Here is a 23,701-nt window from a genome sequence, read left to right on the forward strand (position 1 = left end):
CAGCACTCACCTGAACCTCCAGCACTCACCTGAACCTCCAGCACTCACCTGAACCCCACTGGAACCCTGGCCTGCTGTCATGACTGGTGTTTTGTAGCCCAGGGAAAGTACCTGTAAAGTACCTTTCTGTCCTAGTTTCATCTGTATACCCTGCTGGTAGAGGATTGCTTGTGTAACACTGATCACAAACAGCTGTTAAAGTCAGCATTCAGATTCTGACACACACACACACACACACACACACACACACACACAATGCTGTGGACTTAAAGCCATTTAAGCCATGATTTGGAGTTAATTAAGAGCTGGGAGTGTTCACTCCTTCCTGGCATCAAAAGCTGCACAACATGTCCTAGAGCGTCGATTATAGAATATTCATCTGAAAATAAATCAGAGACTGGACCTGTGAGTCAAGCTGTTGACTGTGGACAACTGGATTCATCCCTTACACACACACACACACACACACACACACACACACACACACACACACAATGTGCTATATAATGCAGGCAGAATACCACCAATCATTCCATTTCTCCTGAAAAGTCATTGAAGTGATGATAATTGGATGTCCACAGGCTGTGCTGCTGTAAGCTTGTTATTGTCTTTACATGATGTTTCATTTGTGTGATATCCAGCGACATTTATCACTGATACAGCACTGAGGTCCAGTTCACTGACCTGACTGGACACTGTGTATCACTCCACTCATGTGTGTTCACAGCGTAAAATTCCAGTTCGATTGATCGTTCATTAGACTGAAATCAGATTTTGACTCAAAATCATTAAACACATTTAACACTTTGTTATAACCGTGTACAGATAATGTTAATGTGATGATAGGAAATTGCTTTAATATGAGATGTGATTATTGTGTGAAATTCACTTCTTTATTGTGTTACTGCACAGATAATGTAGTCATGTGTGTGTTTGTGTGTCTGCCAGGTCCTGATTGAAGTGTGCAATGCCTGAACACAGCACCAGGACCAAACACAAGTCCCGCCCACACTCACATGGGTCGGGACGCTGCAGGTCTGAGTGTTACAGGCCAAGTCGATCCGCTTCTAGAGACAGCTCAAGTAACCAGGACTCATACCGACCTCATCACACCACCAAACAGGAGTCGTATCGGAACCAACGCAACACCAGTCAGGGCTTGTACCAGGATCACTGCCCCGATTTCCCTCGGATAATCGAGCCGCACCTGCCCCATAGTCCTCCACACTATGCTAAAGCCACCATGAGCTCGTACCGAGAGAATCACACCACCAATCACGATTCATACCGAGAAAATCACATAACGACTCCGGATTCGTTCCGGAATCACTACATGGCCAGTCAGCACTTTTTCCGTGATAATCAGGAACCTCATCACAACCACGCCTCCAGTCCAGATCGCAAAATGTCCCAGGATTCATGCCGAAATCATTATTCCGGCAGTCAGCACTTCCCCTATCCTCCACGTGCCATAGTTATCGACACCCAGCCATCCCACAGTGCGTCTCGGAGCTGCGCTAATGGACTGATCCCGAGCGCTCCTTGTGGCTCGTGTTCCTGGTCAAACTGCCGAGCCCTGATTTGCTGCATCCTCACCTGCGGCTTTTACGGCCGCCAGCAGCCCTGCGTTCCCCCTAATGAGAGTTCCACAGATCCACCGGCCAAATCTGAGTCTGAACCGCGCCGGGCCGAGCCCAAATCCGAGCCCAAGACCACTCACCTGCCCAGTTCTGGAAGTTTCCGTTACGGAGACGTCTACCTAGCGGGAAAGAAGGTTGTTTACTCGCCAAATTCCGATGCTCCAGCTCGGCGCAGCAGGTCCACAGCAAAGGGAGAGAGTCAGCGACCCATTAGCAACACTAGCATATACTCCAGAGAGGATCTGGACGTGGATGACGTGGATGACGGAGGGACCGATATCGACTCGCTAATCACCAAGAAGCTTCTGGAGCTTTATAAACTGCACCAGATAGAGCAGCTAGCCAAATGCACCTCAGACCTGTCCTTCTCACGAAAGACGAACGAGATTAGTGACCTGATCAACAGCATCGCACAGGACTACAACCTGGAGGAGCAGGAGGCCGAGTGCCGGCTCGTACACGGCGTCATACGCATCAGCACACGCAAGTGCAAGTCTCAGGCTTCTAAAGGCTATAAAAGCAAAGACTACAAATCCCAGGATGCACTGCTGCAGCCAAACGGGAGGAGGGATGGTACGCTGCCGGACAGCGGCAACGAAACCATGACCTTTACCTTCAGCACTGGTGAGTGGGTGTGGTCAAAATAGTGTTACATTTCAGCTCCATTTCATCAGATGCATAACAAAGTCATGATAATGTATATCACAACCTCCATGATGGTGTATGTTTTCAGTGTAATGAGCTCTTATTGTAACCCATGACCTCACATTCTAATCACATGATCTCTGACCTCACATTCACATGAAGTCATGTTTCAACTCAGGGACATTTATTTCACTTCTCTGAACTAAAGAACTCTGAGATTTCTCTCCACTCTTCTCACAGTGTGTGATGAAGAGGGGATGAATCATGACTCAGATTTAACATGTTCAAGTCATATTTAATCCCTCACATGTCATGACCTTAACCCTGTTTGTGTCCCTCCTAAGATGAACCAGAGATGCTGGTGTCTGATCTGACGCCGTCTGATGAACTGGCCAGAAAGATGCGAGGACACAGCAGCCGAAGTGGTGAGACACAAGACACACTTCCTGTCAGAAAAGTTTACACACTTCAAAAAAAACATCTTTAAGGAATCCTTTGATAATTTCAGATTCTTCTCTCTAAAAGGTTCTGCATGACGATCTATCTAATGAAACACTCTGTAGTGTGATGTGAGAGTGTGTGTGTGTGTGTGTGTGTGATGTGTAGTGAGAGTGTGTGTGTGTGATGTGTAGTGAGAGTGTGTGTGTGATGTGTGTGATGTGTAGTGAGTGTGTGTGTGTGATGTGTAGTGAGAGTGTGTGTGTGATGTGTAGTGAGTGTGTGTGTGTGATGTGTAGTGAGAGTGTGTGTGTGTGATGTGTAGTGAGTGTGTGTGTGTGATGTGTAGTGAGAGTGTGTGTGTGTGATGTGTAGTGAGAGTGTGTGTGTGTGATGTGTAGTGAGAGTGTGTGTGTGTGATGTGTAGTGAGAGTGTGTGTGTGTGATGTGTAGTGAGAGTGTGTGTGTGTGATGTGTAGTGAGAGTGTGTGTGTGATGTGTAGTGAGTGTGTGTGTGTGTGTGTGTGTGATGTGTAGTGAGTGTGTGTGTGTGTGTGTGTGTTTGTGTGGGTATGTGTGTGTGTTTGTGTGTGATGTGTAGTGAGTGTGTGTGTGTGATGTGTGTGATGTGTAGTGAGAGTGTGTGTGTGTGTGTGTGATGTGTAGTGAGTGTGTGTGTGTGTGTGTGTGTGATGTGTAGTGAGTGTGTGTGTGTGATGTGTAGGGAGAGTGTGTGTGTGATGTGTAGGGAGAGTGTGTGTGTGTGATGTGTAGGGAGAGTGTGTGTGTGTGATGTGTAGGGAGAGTGTGTGTGTGTGATGTGTAGGGAGAGTGTGTGTGTGATGTGTAGTGAGTGTGTGTGTGTGTGATGTGTAGTGAGTGTGTGTGTGTGATGTGTAGTGAGAGTGTGTGTGTGTGATGTGTAGTGAGAGTGTGTGTGTGTGATGTGTAGTGAGAGTGTGTGTGTGTGATGTGTAGTGAGTGTGTGTGTGTGATGTGTAGTGAGAGTGTGTGTGTGTGTGATGTGTAGTGAGAGTGTGTGTGTGTGATGTGTAGTGAGTGTGTGTGTGTGATGTGTAGTGAGTGTGTGTGTGTGATGTGTAGTGGGTGTGTGTGTGTGATGTGTAGTGGGAGTGTGTGTGTGATGTGTAGTGGGAGTGTGTGTGTGTGTGTGTGTGTGTGGGAGTGTGTGTGTGTGTGTGTGTGTGATGTGTAGTGGGAGTGTGTGTGTGTGATGTGTAGTGGGAGTGTGTGTGTGTGTGATGTGTAGTGGGAGTGTGTGTGTGTGATGTGTAGTGGGAGTGTGTGTGTGATGTGTAGTGGGAGTGTGTGTGTGTGTGATGTGTAGTGGGAGTGTGTGTGTGATGTGTAGTGGGAGTGTGTGTGTGTGTGTGTGATGTGTAGTGGGAGTGTGTGTGTGTGTGTGTGATGTGTAGTGGGAGTGTGTGTGTGTGTGTGTGTGTGTGATGTGTAGTGGGAGTGTGTGTGTGTGATGTGGAGTGGGAGTGAGTGTGTGTGTGTGTGATGTGGAGGGGGCGTGAGTGTGTGTGTGTGATGTGTAGTGGGAGTTTGTGTGTGTGTGATGTGTAGTGGGAGTTTGTGTGTGTGTGATGTGTAGTGAGAGTGTGTGTGTGTGATGTGTAGTGGGAGTTTGTGTGTGTGTGATGTGTAGTGGGAGTTTGTGTGTGTGTGATGTGTAGTGAGAGTGTGTGTGTGTGATGTGTAGTGAGAGTGTGTGTGTGTGTGTGATGTGTAGTGAGTGTGTGTGTGTGATGTGTAGTGGGAGTTTGTGTGATGTGTAGTGAGAGTGTGTGTGTGTGTGATGTGTAGTGAGAGTGTGTGTGTGTGTGATGTGTAGTGGGAGTGTGTGTGTGTGATGTGTAGTGGGAGTTTGTGTGTGATGAGTAGTGAGAGTGTGTGTGTGTGTGATGTGTAGTGAGAGTGTGTGTGTGTGATGTGTAGTGAGAGTGTGTGTGTGTGATGTGTAGTGGGAGTGTGTGTGTGATGTGTAGTGGGAGTGTGTGTGTGTGTGTGGGAGTGTGTGTGTGTGTGTGATGTGTAGTGGGAGTGTGTGTGTGTGTGATGTGTAGTGGGAGTGTGTGTGTGTGATGTGTAGTGGGAGTGTGTGTGTGTGATGTGTAGTGGGAGTGTGTGTGTGTGTGATGTGTAGTGGGAGTGTGTGTGTGTGTGATGTGTAGTGGGTGTGTGTGTGTGATGTGTAGTGGGTGTGTGTGTGTGATGTGTAGTGGGAGTGTGTGTGTGTGTGATGTGTAGTGGGAGTGTGTGTGTGATGTGTAGTGGGAGTGTGTGTGTGTGTAGTGGGAGTGTATGTGTGTGTGATGTGTAGTGAGTGTGTGTGTGTGATGTGTAGTGGGAGTGTGTGTGATGTGTAGTGGGTGTGTGTGTGTGATGTGTAGTGGGAGTGTGTGTGTGATGTGTAGTGGGTGTGTGTGTGTGATGTGTAGTGGGAGTGTGTGTGTGTGTGTGATGTGTAGTGGGAGTGTGTGTGTGTGTGATGTGTAGTGGGAGTGTGTGTGTGTGTGATGTGTAGTGAGTGTGTGTGTGTGTGATGTGTAGTGGGAGTGTGTGTGTGTGTGTGATGTGTAGTGGGAGTGTGTGTGTGTGTGTGTGTGATGTGTAGTGGGAGTGTGTGTGTGTGATGTGTAGTGGGAGTGTGTGTGTGTGTGTGATGTGTAGTGGGAGTGTGTGTGATGTGTAGTGGGAGTGTGTGTGTGTGATGTGTAGTGGGAGTGTGTGTGTGTGTGTGTGATGTGTAGTGGGAGTGTGTGTGTGTGTGTGTGATGTGTAGTGGGAGTGTGTGTGTGTGTGATGTGTAGTGGGAGTGTGTGTGTGTGTGATGTGTAGTGGGAGTGTGTGTGTGTGTGATGTGTAGTGGGAGTGTGTGTGTGTGTGTGTGATGTGTAGTGGGAGTGTGTGTGTGTGTGATGTGTAGTGGGAGTGTGTGTGTGTGTGTGATGTGTAGTGGGAGTGTGTGTGATGTGTAGTGGGTGTGTGTGTGTGTGTGATGTGTAGTGGGTGTGTGTGTGTGTGTGATGTGTAGTGGGTGTGTGTGTGTGATGTGTAGTGGGAGTGGGTGTGTGTGTGTGATGTGTAGTGGGAGTGTGTGTGTGATGTGTAGTGGGAGTGTGTGTGTGTGTGTGTGTGATGTGTAGTGGGAGTGTGTGTGTGTGTGATGTGTAGTGGGAGTGTGTGTGTGTGTGATGTGTAGTGGGAGTGTGTGTGTGTGTGATGTGTAGTGGGAGTGTGTGTGTGTGTGATGTGTAGTGGGAGTGTGTGTGTGTGTGTGATGTGTAGTGGGAGTGTGTGTGTGTGTGTGATGTGTAGTGGGAGTGTGTGTGTGTGTGATGTGTAGTGGGAGTGTGTGTGTGTGTGTGATGTGTAGTGGGAGTGTGTGTGTGTGTGATGTGTAGTGAGTGTGTGTGTGTGATGTGTAGTGGGAGTGTGTGTGGGTGTGGTGTGTGAGTGGGGGTGTGTGGGGTGGTGTGTGTGTGATGTGTAGTGGGAGTGTGTGTGTGTGTGATGTGTAGTGAGTGTGTGTGTGTGATGTGTAGTGGGAGTTTGTGTGTGATGTGTAGTGAGAGTGTGTGTGTGTGTGATGTGTAGTGGGAGTGTGTGTGTGTGTGATGTGTAGTGGGAGTGTGTGTGTGTGTGTGATGTGTAGTGGGAGTGTGTGTGTGTGTGATGTGTAGTGGGAGTGTGTGTGATGTGTAGTGGGAGTGTGTGTGTGTGTGATGTGTAGTGGGTGTGTGTGTGTGTGATGTGTAGTGGGAGTGTGTGTGTGTGTGATGTGTAGTGGGAGTGTGTGTGTGTGTGTGATGTGTAGTGGGAGTGTGTGTGTGTGATGTGTAGTGGGAGTGTGTGTGTGTGTGATGTGTAGTGGGTGTGTGTGTGTGTGTGATGTGTAGTGGGAGTGTGTGTGTGTGTGATGTGTAGTGGGAGTGTGTGTGTGTGTGGTGTATGTGTGTGTGTGTGTGGTGTGTAGTGGGAGTGTGTGTGATGTGTAGTGGGAATGTGTGTGAGTGTTGTAGTGGGAGTGTGTGTGTGATGTGTAGTGGGAGTGTGTGTGTGATGTGTAGTGGGAGTGTGTGTGTGATGTGTAGTGGGAGTGTGTGTGTGATGTGTAGTGGGAGTGTGTGTGTGTGTGTGTGTGGGAGTGTGTGTGTGTGTGTGATGTGTAGTGGGAGTGTGTGTGTGTGTGATGTGTAGTGGGAGTGTGTGTGTGTGTGTGATGTGCAGTGGGAGTGTGTGTGTGTGTGTGATGTGCAGTGGGAGTGTGTGTGTGTGTGTGTGATGTGCAGTGGGAGTGTGTGTGTGTGTGTGTGATGTGCAGTGGGAGTGTGTGTGTGTGTGTGATGTGCAGTGGGAGTGTGTGTGTGTGTGTGTGATGTGCAGTGGGAGTGTGTGTGTGTGTGTGTGTGATGTGTAGTGGGAGTGTGTGTGTGTGTGATGTGTAGTGGGAGTGTGTGTGTGTGTGATGTGTAGTGGGAGTGTGTGTGTGATGTGTAGTGGGAGTGTGTGTGTGTGATGTGTAGTGGGAGTGTGTGTGTGTGTGATGTGTAGTGGGAGTGTGTGTGTGTGTGATGTGTAGTGGGAGTGTGTGTGTGTGTGATGTGTAGTGGGAGTGTGTGTGTGTGTGATGTGTAGTGGGAGTGTGTGTGTGTGTGATGTGTAGTGGGAGTGTGTGTGTGTGTGATGTGTAGTGGGAGTGTGTGTGTGTGTGATGTGTAGTGGGAGTGTGTGTGTGTGTGATGTGTAGTGGGAGTGTGTGTGTGTGTGATGTGTAGTGGGAGTGTGTGTGTGTGTGATGTGTAGTGGGAGTGTGTGTGTGTGATGTGTAGTGGGAGTGTGTGTGTGTGATGTGTAGTGGGAGTGTGTGTGTGTGATGTGTAGTGGGAGTGTGTGTGTGTGATGTGTAGTGGGAGTGTGTGTGTGTGATGTGTAGTGGGAGTGTGTGTGTGTGATGTGTAGTGGGAGTGTGTGTGTGAGATGTGTAGTGGGAGTGTGTGTGTGAGATGTGTAGTGGGAGTGTGTGTGTGTGATGTGTAGTGGGAGTGTGTGTGTGTGATGTGTAGTGGGAGTGTGTGTGTGTGATGTGTAGTGGGAGTGTGTGTGTGTGATGTGTAGTGGGAGTGTGTGTGTGTGATGTGTAGTGGGAGTGTGTGTGTGTGATGTGTAGTGGGAGTGTGTGTGTGTGATGTGGAGTGGGAGTGAGTGTGTGTGTGTGATGTGGAGTGGGAGTGTGTGTGTGTGTGTGTGATGTGGAGTGGGAGTGTGTGTGTGTGATGTGGAGTGGGAGTGTGTGTGTGATGTGGAGTGGGAGTGAGTGTGTGTGTGTGTGATGTGGAGTGGGAGTGAGTGTGTGTGTGTGTGATGTGGAGTGGGAGTGAGTGTGTGTGTGTGTGGAGTGGGAGTGAGTGTGTGTGTGTGTGATGTGGAGTGGGAGTGAGTGTGTGTGTGATGTGGAGTGGGAGTGAGTGTGTGTGTGTGTGATGTGGAGTGGGAGTGAGTGTGTGTGTGTGTGATGTGGAGTGGGAGTGAGTGTGTGTGTGTGTGATGTGGAGTGGGAGGAGTGTGTGTGTGTGTGATGTGGAGTGGGAGTGAGTGTGTGTGTGTGTGATGTGGAGTGGGAGTGAGTGTGTGTGTGTGATGTGGAGTGGGAGTGTGTGTGTGTGATGTGGAGTGGGAGTGAGTGTGTGTGTGTGTGATGTGGAGTGGGAGTGTGTGTGTGTGATGTGGAGTGGGAGTGAGTGTGTGTGTGTGTGATGTGGAGTGGGAGTGTGTGTGTGTGATGTGGAGTGGGGTGTGTGTGTGTGATGTGGAGTGGGAGTGAGTGTGTGTGTGTGTGATGTGGAGTGGGAGTGAGTGTGTGTGTGTGTGATGTGGAGTGGGAGTGAGTGTGTGTGTGTGTGATGTGGAGTGGGAGTGAGTGTGTGTGTGTGTGATGTGGAGTGGGAGTGAGTGTGTGTGTGTGTGATGTGGAGTGGGAGTGAGTGTGTGTGTGTGTGATGTGGAGTGGGAGTGAGTGTGTGTGTGTGTGATGTGGAGTGGGAGTGAGTGTGTGTGTGTGTGATGTGGAGTGGGAGTGAGTGTGTGTGTGTGTGATGTGGAGTGGGAGTGAGTGTGTGTGTGTGTGATGTGGAGTGGGAGTGAGTGTGTGTGTGTGTGATGTGGAGTGGGAGTGAGTGTGTGTGTGTGTGTGTGATGTGGAGTGGGAGTGAGTGTGTGTGTGTGTGATGTGGAGTGGGAGTGAGTGTGTGTGTGTGTGATGTGGAGTGGGAGTGTGTGTGTGTGTGTGTGATGTGGAGTGGGAGTGAGTGTGTGTGTGTGTGATGTGGAGTGGGAGTGAGTGTGTGTGTGTGTGATGTGGAGTGGGAGTGAGTGTGTGTGTGTGTGATGTGGAGTGGGAGTGAGTGTGTGTGTGTGTGATGTGGAGTGGGAGTGAGTGTGTGTGTGTGTGATGTGGAGTGGGAGTGAGTGTGTGTGTGTGTGATGTGGAGTGGGAGTGGGTGTGTGTGTGTGTGTGATGTGGAGTGGGAGTGAGTGTGTGTGTGTGATGTGGAGTGGGAGTGAGTGTGTGTGTGTGTGATGTGGAGTGGGAGTGAGTGTGTGTGTGTGTGATGTGGAGTGGGAGTGAGTGTGTGTGTGTGTGATGTGGAGTGGGAGTGAGTGTGTGTGTGTGTGTGATGTGGAGTGGGAGTGAGTGTGTGTGTGTGTGATGTGGAGTGGGAGTGGGTGTGTGTGTGTGTGTTGTGGGGTGGGGGTGGGTGAGTGTGTGTGTGATGTGGAGGGGGAGTGGGTGTGTGTGTGTGTGTGATGTGGAGTGGGAGTGAGTGTGTGTGTGTGTGTGATGTGGAGTGGGAGTGAGTGTGTGTGTGTGTGTGATGTGGAGTGGGAGTGAGTGTGTGTGTGTGTGTGATGTGGAGTGGGAGTGAGTGTGTGTGTGTGTGTGATGTGGAGTGGGAGTGAGTGTGTGTGTGTGTGTGATGTGGAGTGGGAGTGAGTGTGTGTGTGTGTGTGATGTGGAGTGGGAGTGAGTGTGTGTGTGTGTGTGATGTGGAGTGGGAGTGAGTGTGTGTGTGTGTGTGATGTGGAGTGGGAGTGAGTGTGTGTGTGTGTGTGATGTGGAGTGGGAGTGAGTGTGTGTGTGTGTGTGATGTGGAGTGGGAGTGAGTGTGTGTGTGTGTGTGATGTGGAGTGGGAGTGAGTGTGTGTGTGTGTGTGATGTGGAGTGGGAGTGAGTGTGTGTGTGTGTGTGATGTGGAGTGGGAGTGAGTGTGTGTGTGTGTGTGATGTGGAGTGGGAGTGAGTGTGTGTGTGTGTGTGATGTGGAGTGGGAGTGAGTGTGTGTGTGTGTGTGATGTGGAGTGGGAGTGAGTGTGTGTGTGTGTGTGATGTGGAGTGGGAGTGAGTGTGTGTGTGTGTGTGATGTGGAGTGGGAGTGAGTGTGTGTGTGTGTGTGATGTGGAGTGGGAGTGAGTGTGTGTGTGTGTGTGATGTGGAGTGGGAGTGAGTGTGTGTGTGTGTGTGATGTGGAGTGGGAGTGAGTGTGTGTGTGTGTGTGATGTGGAGTGGGAGTGAGTGTGTGTGTGTGTGTGATGTGGAGTGGGAGTGAGTGTGTGTGTGTGTGTGATGTGGAGTGGGAGTGAGTGTGTGTGTGTGTGTGATGTGGAGTGGGAGTGAGTGTGTGTGTGTGTGTGATGTGGAGTGGGAGTGAGTGTGTGTGTGTGTGTGATGTGGAGTGGGAGTGAGTGTGTGTGTGTGTGTGATGTGGAGTGGGAGTGAGTGTGTGTGTGTGTGTGATGTGGAGTGGGAGTGAGTGTGTGTGTGTGTGTGATGTGGAGTGGGAGTGAGTGTGTGTGTGTGTGTGATGTGGAGTGGGAGTGAGTGTGTGTGTGTGTGTGATGTGGAGTGGGAGTGAGTGTGTGTGTGTGTGTGATGTGGAGTGGGAGTGAGTGTGTGTGTGTGTGTGATGTGGAGTGGGAGTGAGTGTGTGTGTGTGTGTGATGTGGAGTGGGAGTGAGTGTGTGTGTGTGTGTGATGCGGAGTGGGAGTGAGTGTGTGTGTGTGTGTGATGTGGAGTGGGAGTGAGTGTGTGTGTGTGTGTGATGTGGAGTGGGAGTGAGTGTGTGTGTGTGTGTGATGTGGAGTGGGAGTGAGTGTGTGTGTGTGTGTGATGTGGAGTGGGAGTGAGTGTGTGTGTGTGTGTGATGTGGAGTGGGAGTGAGTGTGTGTGTGTGTGTGATGTGGAGTGGGAGTGAGTGTGTGTGTGTGTGTGATGTGGAGTGGGAGTGAGTGTGTGTGTGTGTGTGATGTGGAGTGGGAGTGAGTGTGTGTGTGTGTGTGATGTGGAGTGGGAGTGAGTGTGTGTGTGTGTGTGATGTGGAGTGGGAGTGAGTGTGTGTGTGTGTGTGATGTGGAGTGGGAGTGAGTGTGTGTGTGTGTGTGATGTGGAGTGGGAGTGAGTGTGTGTGTGTGTGTGATGTGGAGTGGGAGTGAGTGTGTGTGTGTGTGTGATGTGGAGTGGGAGTGAGTGTGTGTGTGTGTGTGATGTGGAGTGGGAGTGAGTGTGTGTGTGTGTGTGATGTGGAGTGGGAGTGAGTGTGTGTGTGTGTGTGTGATGTGGAGTGGGAGTGAGTGTGTGTGTGTGTGTGATGTGGAGTGGGAGTGAGTGTGTGTGTGTGTGTGTGTGTGAGTGTGTGTGTGAGTGTGTGTGTGTGTGATGTGGAGTGGGAGGGAGTGTGTGTGTGTGTGTGTGATGTGGAGTGGGAGTGAGTGTGTGTGTGTGTGTGTGTGTGATGTGGAGTGGGAGTGAGTGTGTGTGTGTGTGTGATGTGGAGTGGGAGTGAGTGTGTGTGTGTGTGTGATGTGGAGTGGGAGTGAGTGTGTGTGTGTGTGTGATGTGGAGTGGGAGTGAGTGTATGTGTGTGTGTGTGTGATGTGGAGGGGGAGTGAGTGTGTGTGTGGGTGTGATGTGGAGTGGGAGTGAGTGTGTGTGTGTGTGTGATGTGGAGTGGGAGTGAGTGTGTGCAGTGTGTGTGTGATGTGGAGTGGGAGTGAGTGTGTGATGTGGAGTGGGAGGGAGTGTGTGTGTGTGTGTGATGTGGAGTGGGAGTGTGTGTGTGATGTGGAGTGGGAGGGAGTGTGTGTGTGTGTGATGTGGAGTGGGAGTGAGTGTGTGTGTGTGTGTGATGTGGAGTGGGAGTGAGTGTGTGTGTGTGTGTGATGTGGAGTGGGAGTGTGTGTGTGATGTGGAGTGGGAGGGAGTGTGTGTGTGTGTGATGTGGAGTGGGAGGGAGTGTGTGTGTGTGTGATGTGGAGTGCGAGGGAGTGTGTGTGTGTGTGATGTGGAGTGCGAGGGAGTGTGTGTGTGTGATGTGGAGTGCGAGGGAGTGTGTGTGTGTGTGATGTGGAGTGCGAGGGAGTGTGTGTGTGTGTGATGTGGAGTGCGAGGGAGTGTGTGTGTGTGTGATGTGGAGTGCGAGTGAGTGTGTGTGTGTGTGATGTGGAGTGCGAGTGAGTGTGTGTGATGTGGAGTGCGAGTGAGTGTGTGTGATGTGGAGTGCGAGTGAGTGTGTGTGTGTGTGATGTGGAGTGGGAGTGAGTGTGTGTGATGTGGAGTGGGAGTGAGTGTGTGTGTGTGTGATGTGGAGTGGGAGTGAGTGTGTGTGTGTGTGATGTGGAGTGGGAGTGAGTGTGTGTGTGTGTGTGATGTGGAGTGGGAGTGAGTGTGTGTGTGTGTGTGATGTGGAGTGGGAGTGAGTGTGTGTGTGTGTGTGATGTGGAGTGGGAGTGAGTGTGTGTGTGTGTGTGATGTGGAGTGGGAGTGAGTGTGTGTGTGTGTGTGTGATGTGGAGTGGGAGTCAGTGTGTGTGTGTGTGTGATGTGGAGTGGGAGTCAGTGTGTGTGTGTGTGTGATGTGGAGTGGGAGTCAGTGTGTGTGTGTGTGTGATGTGGAGTGGGAGTCAGTGTGTGTGTGTGTGTGATGTGGAGTGGGAGTGAGTGTGTGTGTGTGTGTGATGTGGAGTGGGAGTGAGTGTGTGTGTGTGTGTGATGTGGAGTGGGAGTGAGTGTGTGTGTGTGTGTGATGTGGAGTGGGAGTGAGTGTGTGTGTGTGTGTGATGTGGAGTGGGAGTGAGTGTGTGTGTGTGTGTGATGTGGAGTGGGAGTGAGTGTGTGTGTGTGTGATGTGGAGTGGGAGTGAGTGTGTGTGTGTGTGTGATGTGGAGTGGGAGTGAGTGTGTGTGTGTGTGTGTGATGTGGAGTGTGTGTGTGTGTGTGATGTGTAGGGTGAGTGGGAGTGTCTGTGTGATGTGTAGGGTGAGTGGGAGTGTCTGTGTGATGTGTGTGTGATGTGTAGTGAGTGTGTGTCTGTGTGATGTGTAGTGAGTGTGTGTCTGTGTGATGTGTAGTGAGTGTGTGTCTGTGTGATGTGTAGTGAGTGTGTGTCTGTGTGATGTGTAGTGAGTGGGTGTCTGTGTGATGTGTAGTGAGTGGGAGTGTCTGTGTGATGTGTAGGGAGTGGGAGTGTCTGTGTGATGTGTAGGGAGTGGGAGTGTCTGTGTGATGTGTAGGGAGTGGGAGTGTCTGTGTGATGTGTAGGGTGAGTGGGAGTGTCTGTGTGATGTGTAGGGTGAGTGGGAGTGTCTGTGTGATGTGTAGTGAGTGGGAGTGTCTGTGTGATGTGTGGTGAGTGGGAGTGTCTGTGTGATGTGTAGGGTGAGTGGGAGTGTCTGTGTGATGTGTAGGGTGAGTGGGAGTGTCTGTGTGATGTGTAGGGTGAGTGGGAGTGTCTGTGTGATGTGTAGGGAGTGGGAGTGTCTGTGTGATGTGTAGGGAGTGGGAGTGTCTGTGTGATGTGTAGGGAGTGGGAGTGTCTGTGTGATGTGTAGGGAGTGGGAGTGTCTGTGTGATGTGTAGGGAGTGGGAGTGTCTGTGTGATGTGTAGGGAGTGGGAGTGTCTGTGTGATGTGTAGGGAGTGGGAGTGTCTGTGTGATGTGTAGGGAGTGGGAGTGTCTGTGTGATGTGTAGGGAGTGGGAGTGTCTGTGTGATGTGTAGGGAGTGGGAGTGTCTGTGTGATGTGTAGGGAGTGGGAGTGTCTGTGTGATGTGTAGGGAGTGGGAGTGTCTGTGTGATGTGTAGGGAGTGGGAGTGTCTGTGTGATGTGTAGGGAGTGGGAGTGTCTGTGTGATGTGTAGGGAGTGGGAGTGTCTGTGTGATGTGTAGGGAGTGGGAGTGTCTGTGTGATGTGTAGGGAGTGGGAGTGTCTGTGTGATGTGTAGGGAGTGGGAGTGTCTGTGTGATGTGTAGGGAGTGGGAGTGTCTGTGTGATGTGTAGGGAGTGGGAGTGTCTGTGTGATGTGTAGGGTGAGTGGGAGTGTCTGTGTGATGTGTAGGGTGAGTGGGAGTGTCTGTGTGATGTGTAGGGTGAGTGGGAGTGTCTGTGTGATGTGTAGGGTGAGTGGGAGTGTCTGTGTGATGTGTAGGGTGAGTGGGAGTGTCTGTGTGATGTGTAGGGTGAGTGGGAGTGTCTGTGTGATGTGTAGGGTGAGTGGGAGTGTCTGTGTGATGTGTAGGGTGAGTGGGAGTGTCTGTGTGATGTGTAGGGTGAGTGGGAGTGTCTGTGTGATGTATAGTGAGTGGGAGTGTCTGTGTGATGTGTAGTGAGTGGGAGTGTCTGTGTGATGTGTAGGGAGTGGGAGTGTCTGTGTGATGTGTAGGGAGTGGGAGTGTCTGTGTGATGTGTAGGGAGTGGGAGTGTCTGTGTGATGTGTAGGGTGAGTGGGAGTGTCTGTGTGATGTGTAGGGAGTGGGAGTGTCTGTGTGATGTGTAGGGTGAGTGGGAGTGTCTGTGTGATGTGTAGGGTGAGTGGGAGTGTCTGTGTGATGTGTAGTGAGTGGGTGTCTGTGTGATGTGTAGTGAGTGGGAGTGTCTGTGTGATGTGTAGGGAGTGGGAGTGTCTGTGTGATGTGTAGGGAGTGGGAGTGTCTGTGTGATGTGTAGGGAGTGGGAGTGTCTGTGTGATGTGTAGGGAGTGGGAGTGTCTGTGTGATGTGTAGGGAGTGGGAGTGTCTGTGTGATGTGTAGGGAGTGGGAGTGTCTGTGTGATGTGTAGGGAGTGGGAGTGTCTGTGTGATGTGTAGGGAGTGGGAGTGTCTGTGTGATGTGTAGGGAGTGGGAGTGTCTGTGTGATGTGTAGGGAGTGGGAGTGTCTGTGTGATGTGTAGGGAGTGGGAGTGTGTGTGTGATGTGTAGGGAGTGGGAGTGTGTGTGTGATGTGTAGGGAGTGGGAGTGTCTGTGTGATGTGTAGGGAGTGGGAGTGTCTGTGTGATGTGTAGGGAGTGGGAGTGTGTGTGTGATGTGTGGGGAGTGGGAGTGTCTGTGTGATGTGTAGGGAGTGGGAGTGTGGGTGTGATGTGTAGGGAGTGGGAGTGTCTGTGTGGTGGGTAGGGAGTGGGCGTTGCTGTGTGATGTGTAGGGAGTGGGAGTGTGTGTGTGATGTGTAGGGAGTGGGAGTGTGTGTGTGATGTGTAGGGAGTGGGGGTGTGTGTGTGATGTGTAGGGAGTGGGAGTGTGTGATGTGTAGGGAGAGTGTGTGTGTGATGTGTAGGGAGTGGGAGTGTGTGTGTGATGTGTAGTGAGTGTGAGTGTGATGTGTAGGGCGAGTGTGTGTGTGATGTGTAGGGAGAGTGTGTGTGTGTGTGTGTGATGTGTAGTGAGTGTGTGTGTGTGTGTGTGTTGTGTAGTGAGTGTGAGTGTGTGTGTTGTGTAGAGAGTGTGAGTGTGTGTGTTGTGTAGGGAGAGTGTGTGTGTGTGTGTGTGATGTGTAGTGAGTGTGTGTGTGTGTGTGATGTGTAGTGAGTGTGTGTGTGTGTGATGTGTAGGGAGTGTGTGTGTTTGTGATGTGTAGTGAGTGTGTGTGTGTGTGTGTGTGATGTGTAGTGAGTGTGTGTGTGTGTGATGTGTAGGGAGAGTGTGTGTGTGTGATGTGTAGGGAGTGTGTGTGTTTGTGATGTGTAGGGAGAGTGTGTGTTGTGTAGAGTGTGTGTGTGTGTGTGTGTGATGTGTAGGGAGAGTGTGTGTGTGTGTGTGATGTGTAGGGAGAGTGTGTGTGTGTGTGTGATGTGTAGGGAGTGTGTGTGTGTGTGTGATGTGTAGGGAGAGTGTGTGTGTGTGATGTGTAGTGAGTGTGTGTGTGTGTGTGTGTGATGTGTAGGGAGAGAGTGTGTGTGTGATGTGTAGGGAGAGTGTGTGTGTGATGTGTAGTGAGTGTGTGTGTGTGTGTGTTGTGTAGTGAGTGTGTGTGTGTGATGTGTAGGGAGAGTGTGTCTGTGTGATGTGTAGGGAGAGAGTGTGTGTGATGTGTAGGGAGAGTGTGTGTGTGATGTGTAGTGAGTGTGTGTGTGTGTGATGTGTAGTGAGTGTGTGTCTGTGTGATGTGTAGTGAGAGTGTGTCTGTGTGATGTGTAGTGAGAGTGTGTCTGTGTGATGTGTAGTGAGTGTGTGTGTGTGATGTGTAGTGAGTGTGTGTGTGATGTGTAGGGAGAGTGTGTCTTTGTGATGTGTAGGGAGAGTGTGTCTTTGTGATGTGTAGGGAGAGTGTGTGTGTGTGTGTGTGTGTGATGTGTAGGGAGAGTGTGTGTGTGTGTGATGTGTAGTGAGTGTATGTGATGTGTAGTGAGTGTGTGTGTGATGTGTAGTGAGAGTGTGTCTGTGATGTGTAGTGAGTGTGTGTGTGTGTGATGTGTAGTGAGTGTGTGTGTGTGTGATGTGTAGTGAGTGTGTGTGTGTGTGATGTGTAGTGAGTGTGTGTGTGTGTGATGTGTAGTTAGAGTGTGTCTGTGATGTGTAGTGAGTGTGTGTGTGATGTGTAGTGAGTGTGTGTGTGTGATGTGTAGTGAGTGTGTGTGATGTGTAGGGAGAGTGTGTGTGATGTGTAGGGAGAGTGTGTGTGATGTGTAGTGAGTGTGTCTGTGTGATGTGTAGTGAAAGTGTGTGTGATGTGTAGTGGGAGTGTGTGTGTGATGTGTAGTGGGAGTGTGTGTGTGATGTGTAGTGGGAGTGTGTGTGTGTGATGTGTAGTGGGAGTGTGTGTGTGTGATGTGTAGTGGGAGTGTGTCTGTGTGATGTGTAGTGGGAGTGTGTCTGTGTGATGTGTAGGGAGTGTGTGTCTGTGTGATGTGTAGGGAGTGTGTGTCTGTGTGATGTGTAGGGAGTGTGTGTCTGTGTGATGTGTAGGGAGTGTGTGTCTGTGTGATGTGTAGTGGGAGTGTGTGTGTGTGATGTGTAGTGGGAGTGTGTGTGTGTGATGTGTAGTGAGTCTGTGTGATGTGTAGTGAGTGTGTGTGTGTGTAGGGAGAGTGTGTGTGTGTGTGTGATGTGTAGGGAGAGTGTGTGTGTGTGTGATGTGTAGTGGGAGTGTGTCTGTGTGATGTGTAGGGAGTGTGTGTCTGTGTGATGTGTAGGGAGTGTGTGTCTATGTGATGTGTAGGGAGTGTGTGTCTATGTGATGTGTAGGGAGTGTGTGTCTGTGTGATGTGTAGTGAGTGTGTGTCTGTGTGATGTGTAGGGAGAGTGTGTGTCTGTGTGATGTGTAGGGAGAGTGTGTCTGTGTGATGTGTAGGGAGAGTGTGTCTGTGTGATGTGTAGTGAGTGTGTGTCTGTGTGATGTGTAGTGAGTGTGTGTCTGTGTGATGTGTAGGGAGAGTGTGTGTCTGTGTGATGTGTAGAGAGTGTGTGTGTGTGATGTGTAGGGAGAGTGTGTGTGTGTGATGTGTAGGGAGAGTGTGTCTGTGTGATGTGTAGGGAGAGTGTGTCTGTGTGATGTGTAGTGAGTGTGTGTCTGTGTGATGTGTAGGGAGAGTGTGTGTGTGTGTGTAGGGTGTGTGTGTGTGTAGGGAGAGTGTGTGTGTGTGTGTGTGATGTGTAGGGAGAGTGTGTGTGTGTGTGTGTGTGATGTGTAGGGAGAGTGTGTGTGTGTGATGTGTAGTGAGTGTGTGTGATGTGTAGTGAGTGTGTGTGATGTGTAGTGAGTGTGTGTGATGTGTAGGGAGAGTGTGTGTGTGTGTGATGTGTAGTGAGTGTGCGTGTGTGTGATGTGTAGTGGGAGTGTGTGTGTGATGTGTAGTGAGTGTGTGTGTGTGTGTGTGATGTGTAGTGAGTGTGTGTGTGTGATGTGTAGTGAGTGTGTGTGTGATGTGGAGTGAGTGTGTGTGTGTGTGATGTGGAGTGGGAGTGAGTGTGTGTGTGTGTGATGTGGAGTGGGAGTGAGTGTGTGTGTGTGTGATGTGGAGTGGGAGTGAGTGTGTGTGTGTGTGATGTGTAGTGAGTGTGTGTGTGATGTGGAGTGAGTGTGTGTGTGTGTGATGTGGAGTGAGTGTGTGTGTGTGTGATGTGGAGTGAGTGTGTGTGTGTGTGATGTGGAGTGAGTGTGTGTGTGTGTGATGTGGAGTGTGTGTGTGTGTGATGTGGAGTGTGTGTGTGTGTGATGTGTAGTGTGTGTGTGTGTGATGTGTAGTGAGTGTGTGTGTGATGTGTAGTGAGTGTGTGTGTGATGTGTAGTGAGTGTGTGTGTGTGATGTGTAGTGAGTGTGTGTGTGTGATGTGTAGTGAGTGTGTGTGTGATGTGTAGTGAGTGTGTGTGATGTGTAGTGAGTGTGTGTGTGATGTGTAGTGAGTGTGTGTGATGTGTAGTGTGTGTGTGTGTGATGTGTAGTGTGTGTGTGTGTGATGTGTAGTGTGTGTGTGTGATGTGTAGTGTGTGTGTGTGTGATGTGTAGTGAGTGTGTGTGTGTGTGTGATGTGTAGTGAGTGTGTGTGTGTGATGTGTAGTGAGTGTGTGTGTGTGTGATGTGTAGTGAGTTCGTGTGACACACTCACTACACATCACAATCACTCACTACACATCACACACACAGTAGACATCACACACAAACACTCACTACACATCACACGCACACTCACTACACATCACACACACGCACACTCACTACACCTCACACGCACACTCACTACACATCACACACACACACACCCCACATCACACACACACACACTCACTACACATCACACACACACACACTCACTACACATCACACACACACTCCCACTACACATCACACACACGCACACTCACTACACCTCACACACACACACTCACTACACCTCACACACACACACTCACTACACCTCACACACACGCACACTCACTACACCTCACACACACGCACACTCACTACACATCACACACACGCACACTCACTACACATCACACACTCACTACACCTCACACGCACACTCACTACACATCACACACTCACTACACCTCACACACACACACTCACTACACCTCACACACGCACACTCACTACACATCACACACTCACTACACCTCACACGCACACTCACTACACATCACACACACACACTCACTACACCTCACACACACGCACACTCACTACACATCACACGCACACTCACTACACATCACACGCACACTCACTACACCTCACACGCACACTCACTACACCTCACACACACGCACACTCACTACACATCACACACTCACTACACCTCACACGCACACTCACTACACCTCACACACACACACTCACTACACCTCACACACACGCACACTCACTACACCTCACACACACGCACACTCACTACACATCACACGCACACTCACTACACATCACACGCACACTCACTACACATCACACACACTCACTACACCTCACACGCACACTCACTACACCTCACACACACACACTCACTACACCTCACACACACGCACACTCACTACACATCACACGCACACTCACTACACCTCACACGCACACTCACTACACATCACACACACACTCACTACACCTCACACACACGCACACTCACTACACCTCACACACACGCACACTCACTACACATCACACACACACTCACTACACATCACGCACACTCACTGCACATCACACGCACTCTCACTACACATCACACACACTCACTACACATCACACGCACACTCACTACACATCACACACACTCACTACACATCACACACACACACTCACTACACATCACACACACACACACTCACTACACATCACACACACACTCACTACACATCACACACACACTCACTACACATCACACAGACACACTCACTACACATCACACACACACACACTCACTACACATCACACACACACACACACTCACTACACATCACACACACACACACACTACACATCACACGCACACACTCACTACACATCACACATTCACTACACATCACACGCACACTCACTACACATCACACGCACACTCACTACACATCACACACACTCACTACACATCACACACACTCACTACACATCACACACACTCACTACACATCACACACACACACTCACTACACATCACACACACACACACTCACTACACATCACACACACACACACTCACTACACATCACACACACACACACTCACTACACATCACACACACACACTCACTACACATCACACACACACACTCACTACACATCACACACACACACACTCACTACACATCACACACACACACTCACTACACATCACACACACACACACACACTACACATCACACACACACACACACTACACATCACACGCACACACGCACACTCACTACACATCACACATTCACTACACATCACACACACTCACTACACATCACACACACACTCACTACACCTCACACGCACACTCACTACACCTCACACACACACTACACATCACACGCACACACTCACTACACATCACACACACACTCACTACACATCACACATCACACGCACACACTCACTACACATCACACACACACTCACTACACATCACACACACACTCACTACACATCACACACACACTCACTACACATCACACACACGCACACACTCACTACACATCACACACACACTCACTACACATCACACACTCACTACACCTCACACGCACACTCAGTACACATCACACGCACACTCACTACACATCACACACACACACACACACACACTCACTACACATCACACACACACACACACTACACATCACACACACACACACACACTACACATCACACGCACACTCACTACACATCACACGCACACTCACTACACATCACACACTCACTACACCTCACACACACACTCACTACACCTCACACACACACTCACTACACATCACACACACACTCACTACACCTCACACACACGCACACTCACTACACATCACACACTCACTACACATCACACGCACACTCACTACACATCACACCGACACACACTCACTACACATCACACGCCCACTCACTACACATCACACACACGCACACTCACTACACATCACACACTCACTACACATCACACACTCACTACACATCACACACTCACTACACATCACACGCCCACTCACTACACATCACACACTCACTACACATCACACGCACACTCACTACACATCACACGCACACTCACTACACATCACACACTCACTACACATCACACGCACACTCACTACACATCACACGCACACTCACTACACATCACACGCACACTCACTTCACATCACACACACACACTACACATCACACGCACACACTCACTACACCTCACACACACGCACACTCACTACACATCACACACTCACTACACATCACACGCACACACACACTACACATCACACGCACACTCACTACACATCACACCGACACACACTCACTACACATCACACGCCCACTCACTACACATCACACACACGCACACTCACTACACATCACACACACGCACACTCACTACACAACGCACACTCACTACACATCACACACACACACTACACATCACACGCACACACTCACTACACATCACACACGCACTCACTACACATCACACACACACGCACTCACTACACATCACACGCACACTCACTACACATCACACACACACACACACACTACACATCACACGCACACACTCACTACACATCACACACACACACACTCACTACACATCACGCACACTCACTACACATCACGCACACTCACTACACATCACTCACACACGCACACTCACTACACATCACATGCACACTCACTACACATCACACGCACACTCACTACACATCACACGCACACGCACACTCACTACACATCACATGCACACTCACTACACATCACACGCACGCACACTCACTACACATCACACACACACACTCACTACACATCACACGCACACTCACTACACATCACACACACACGCACACTCACTACACATCACACACACACGCACACTCACTACACATCACACGCACACTCACTACACATCACACACGCACACTCGCTACACATCACACACACACACACACTCACTACACATCACACACACACTCACTACACATCACACACATCACACACACACACACACTCACTACACATCACACGCACTCTCACTACACATCACACACACACTCACTACACATCACACACACTCACTACACATCACACAGACACACTCACTACACATCACACACACACACTCACTACACATCACACACACACTCACTACACATCACACACATCACACACACACACACACTCACTACACATCACACACACACACACACACTCACTACACATCACACACACACACACACACTCACTACACATCACACACACACTCACTACACATCACACACATCACACACACACACACACTCACTACACATCACACACATCACACACACACACTCACTACACATCACACATCACACACACACTCACTACACATCACACACACACACTCACTACACATCACACACACACACTCACTGCACATCACACACACACACACACACACTCACTACACATCACACATCACACACACACACACACACTCACTACACATCACACACACACACTCACTGCACATCACTCACTACACATCACACACACACACTCACTGCACATCACTCACTACACATCACACACACACACTCACTGCACATCACTCACTACACATCACACACACACACTCACTGCACATCACTCACTACACATCACACACACACACTCACTGCACATCACACACTACACATCACACACACACACACTCACTGCACATCACACATCACACACACACACTCACTACACATCACACACGCACACTCACTACACATCACACACACACACTCACTACACATCACACACGCACACTCACTACACATCACACACGCACACTCACTACACATCACACACGCACACTCACTACACATCACACACGCACACTCACTACACATCACACACGCACACTCACTACACATCACACACGCACACTCACTACACATCACACACATCACACACACACACACACTCACTACACATCACACACACACTCACTACACATCACACACACACACACACTCACTACACATCTCACACACACACTCACTACACATCACACACATCACACACACACACACTCACTACACATCACACACACACTCACTACACATCACACACACACACACACACTCACTACACATCACACACACACACTCACTACACATCACACACACACACTCTCACTACACATCACACACACACACTCTCACTACACATCACACACACACTCACTACACATCACACACACACACTCTCACTACACATCACACACACACACTCTCACTACACATCACACACACACACTCACTACACATCACACACACACACTCTCACTACACATCACACACACACTCACTACACATCACACACACACTCACTACACATCACACACACTCACTCACTACACATCACACACACACACTCACTACACATCACACACACACACTCACTACACATCACACACACACTCACTACACATCACACACACACACACACACTCACTACACATCACACACATCACAC

General features: G+C 49.9%; 1 protein-coding gene across 1 annotated transcript in view; it reads left to right on the plus strand.

Moving 5' to 3' along the window:
* Window positions 1-23,701, plus strand: part of kdf1a (keratinocyte differentiation factor 1a) — a 29,182-nt gene that overhangs the window by 670 nt on the left and 4,811 nt on the right. The window contains exons 2-3 of the mRNA XM_058377089.1: window positions 949-2,264; window positions 2,630-2,710. Coding sequence (XP_058233072.1) covers window positions 968-2,264; window positions 2,630-2,710 — 1,378 coding nt within the window. The 5' untranslated portion in view covers window positions 949-967. The remainder of the gene's footprint in view (window positions 1-948; window positions 2,265-2,629; window positions 2,711-23,701) is intronic.

Source organism: Hemibagrus wyckioides, linkage group LG23 (genome assembly GCF_019097595.1).
Source record: "Hemibagrus wyckioides isolate EC202008001 linkage group LG23, SWU_Hwy_1.0, whole genome shotgun sequence".
Taxonomy (NCBI): Eukaryota; Metazoa; Chordata; class Actinopteri; order Siluriformes; family Bagridae; genus Hemibagrus; species Hemibagrus wyckioides.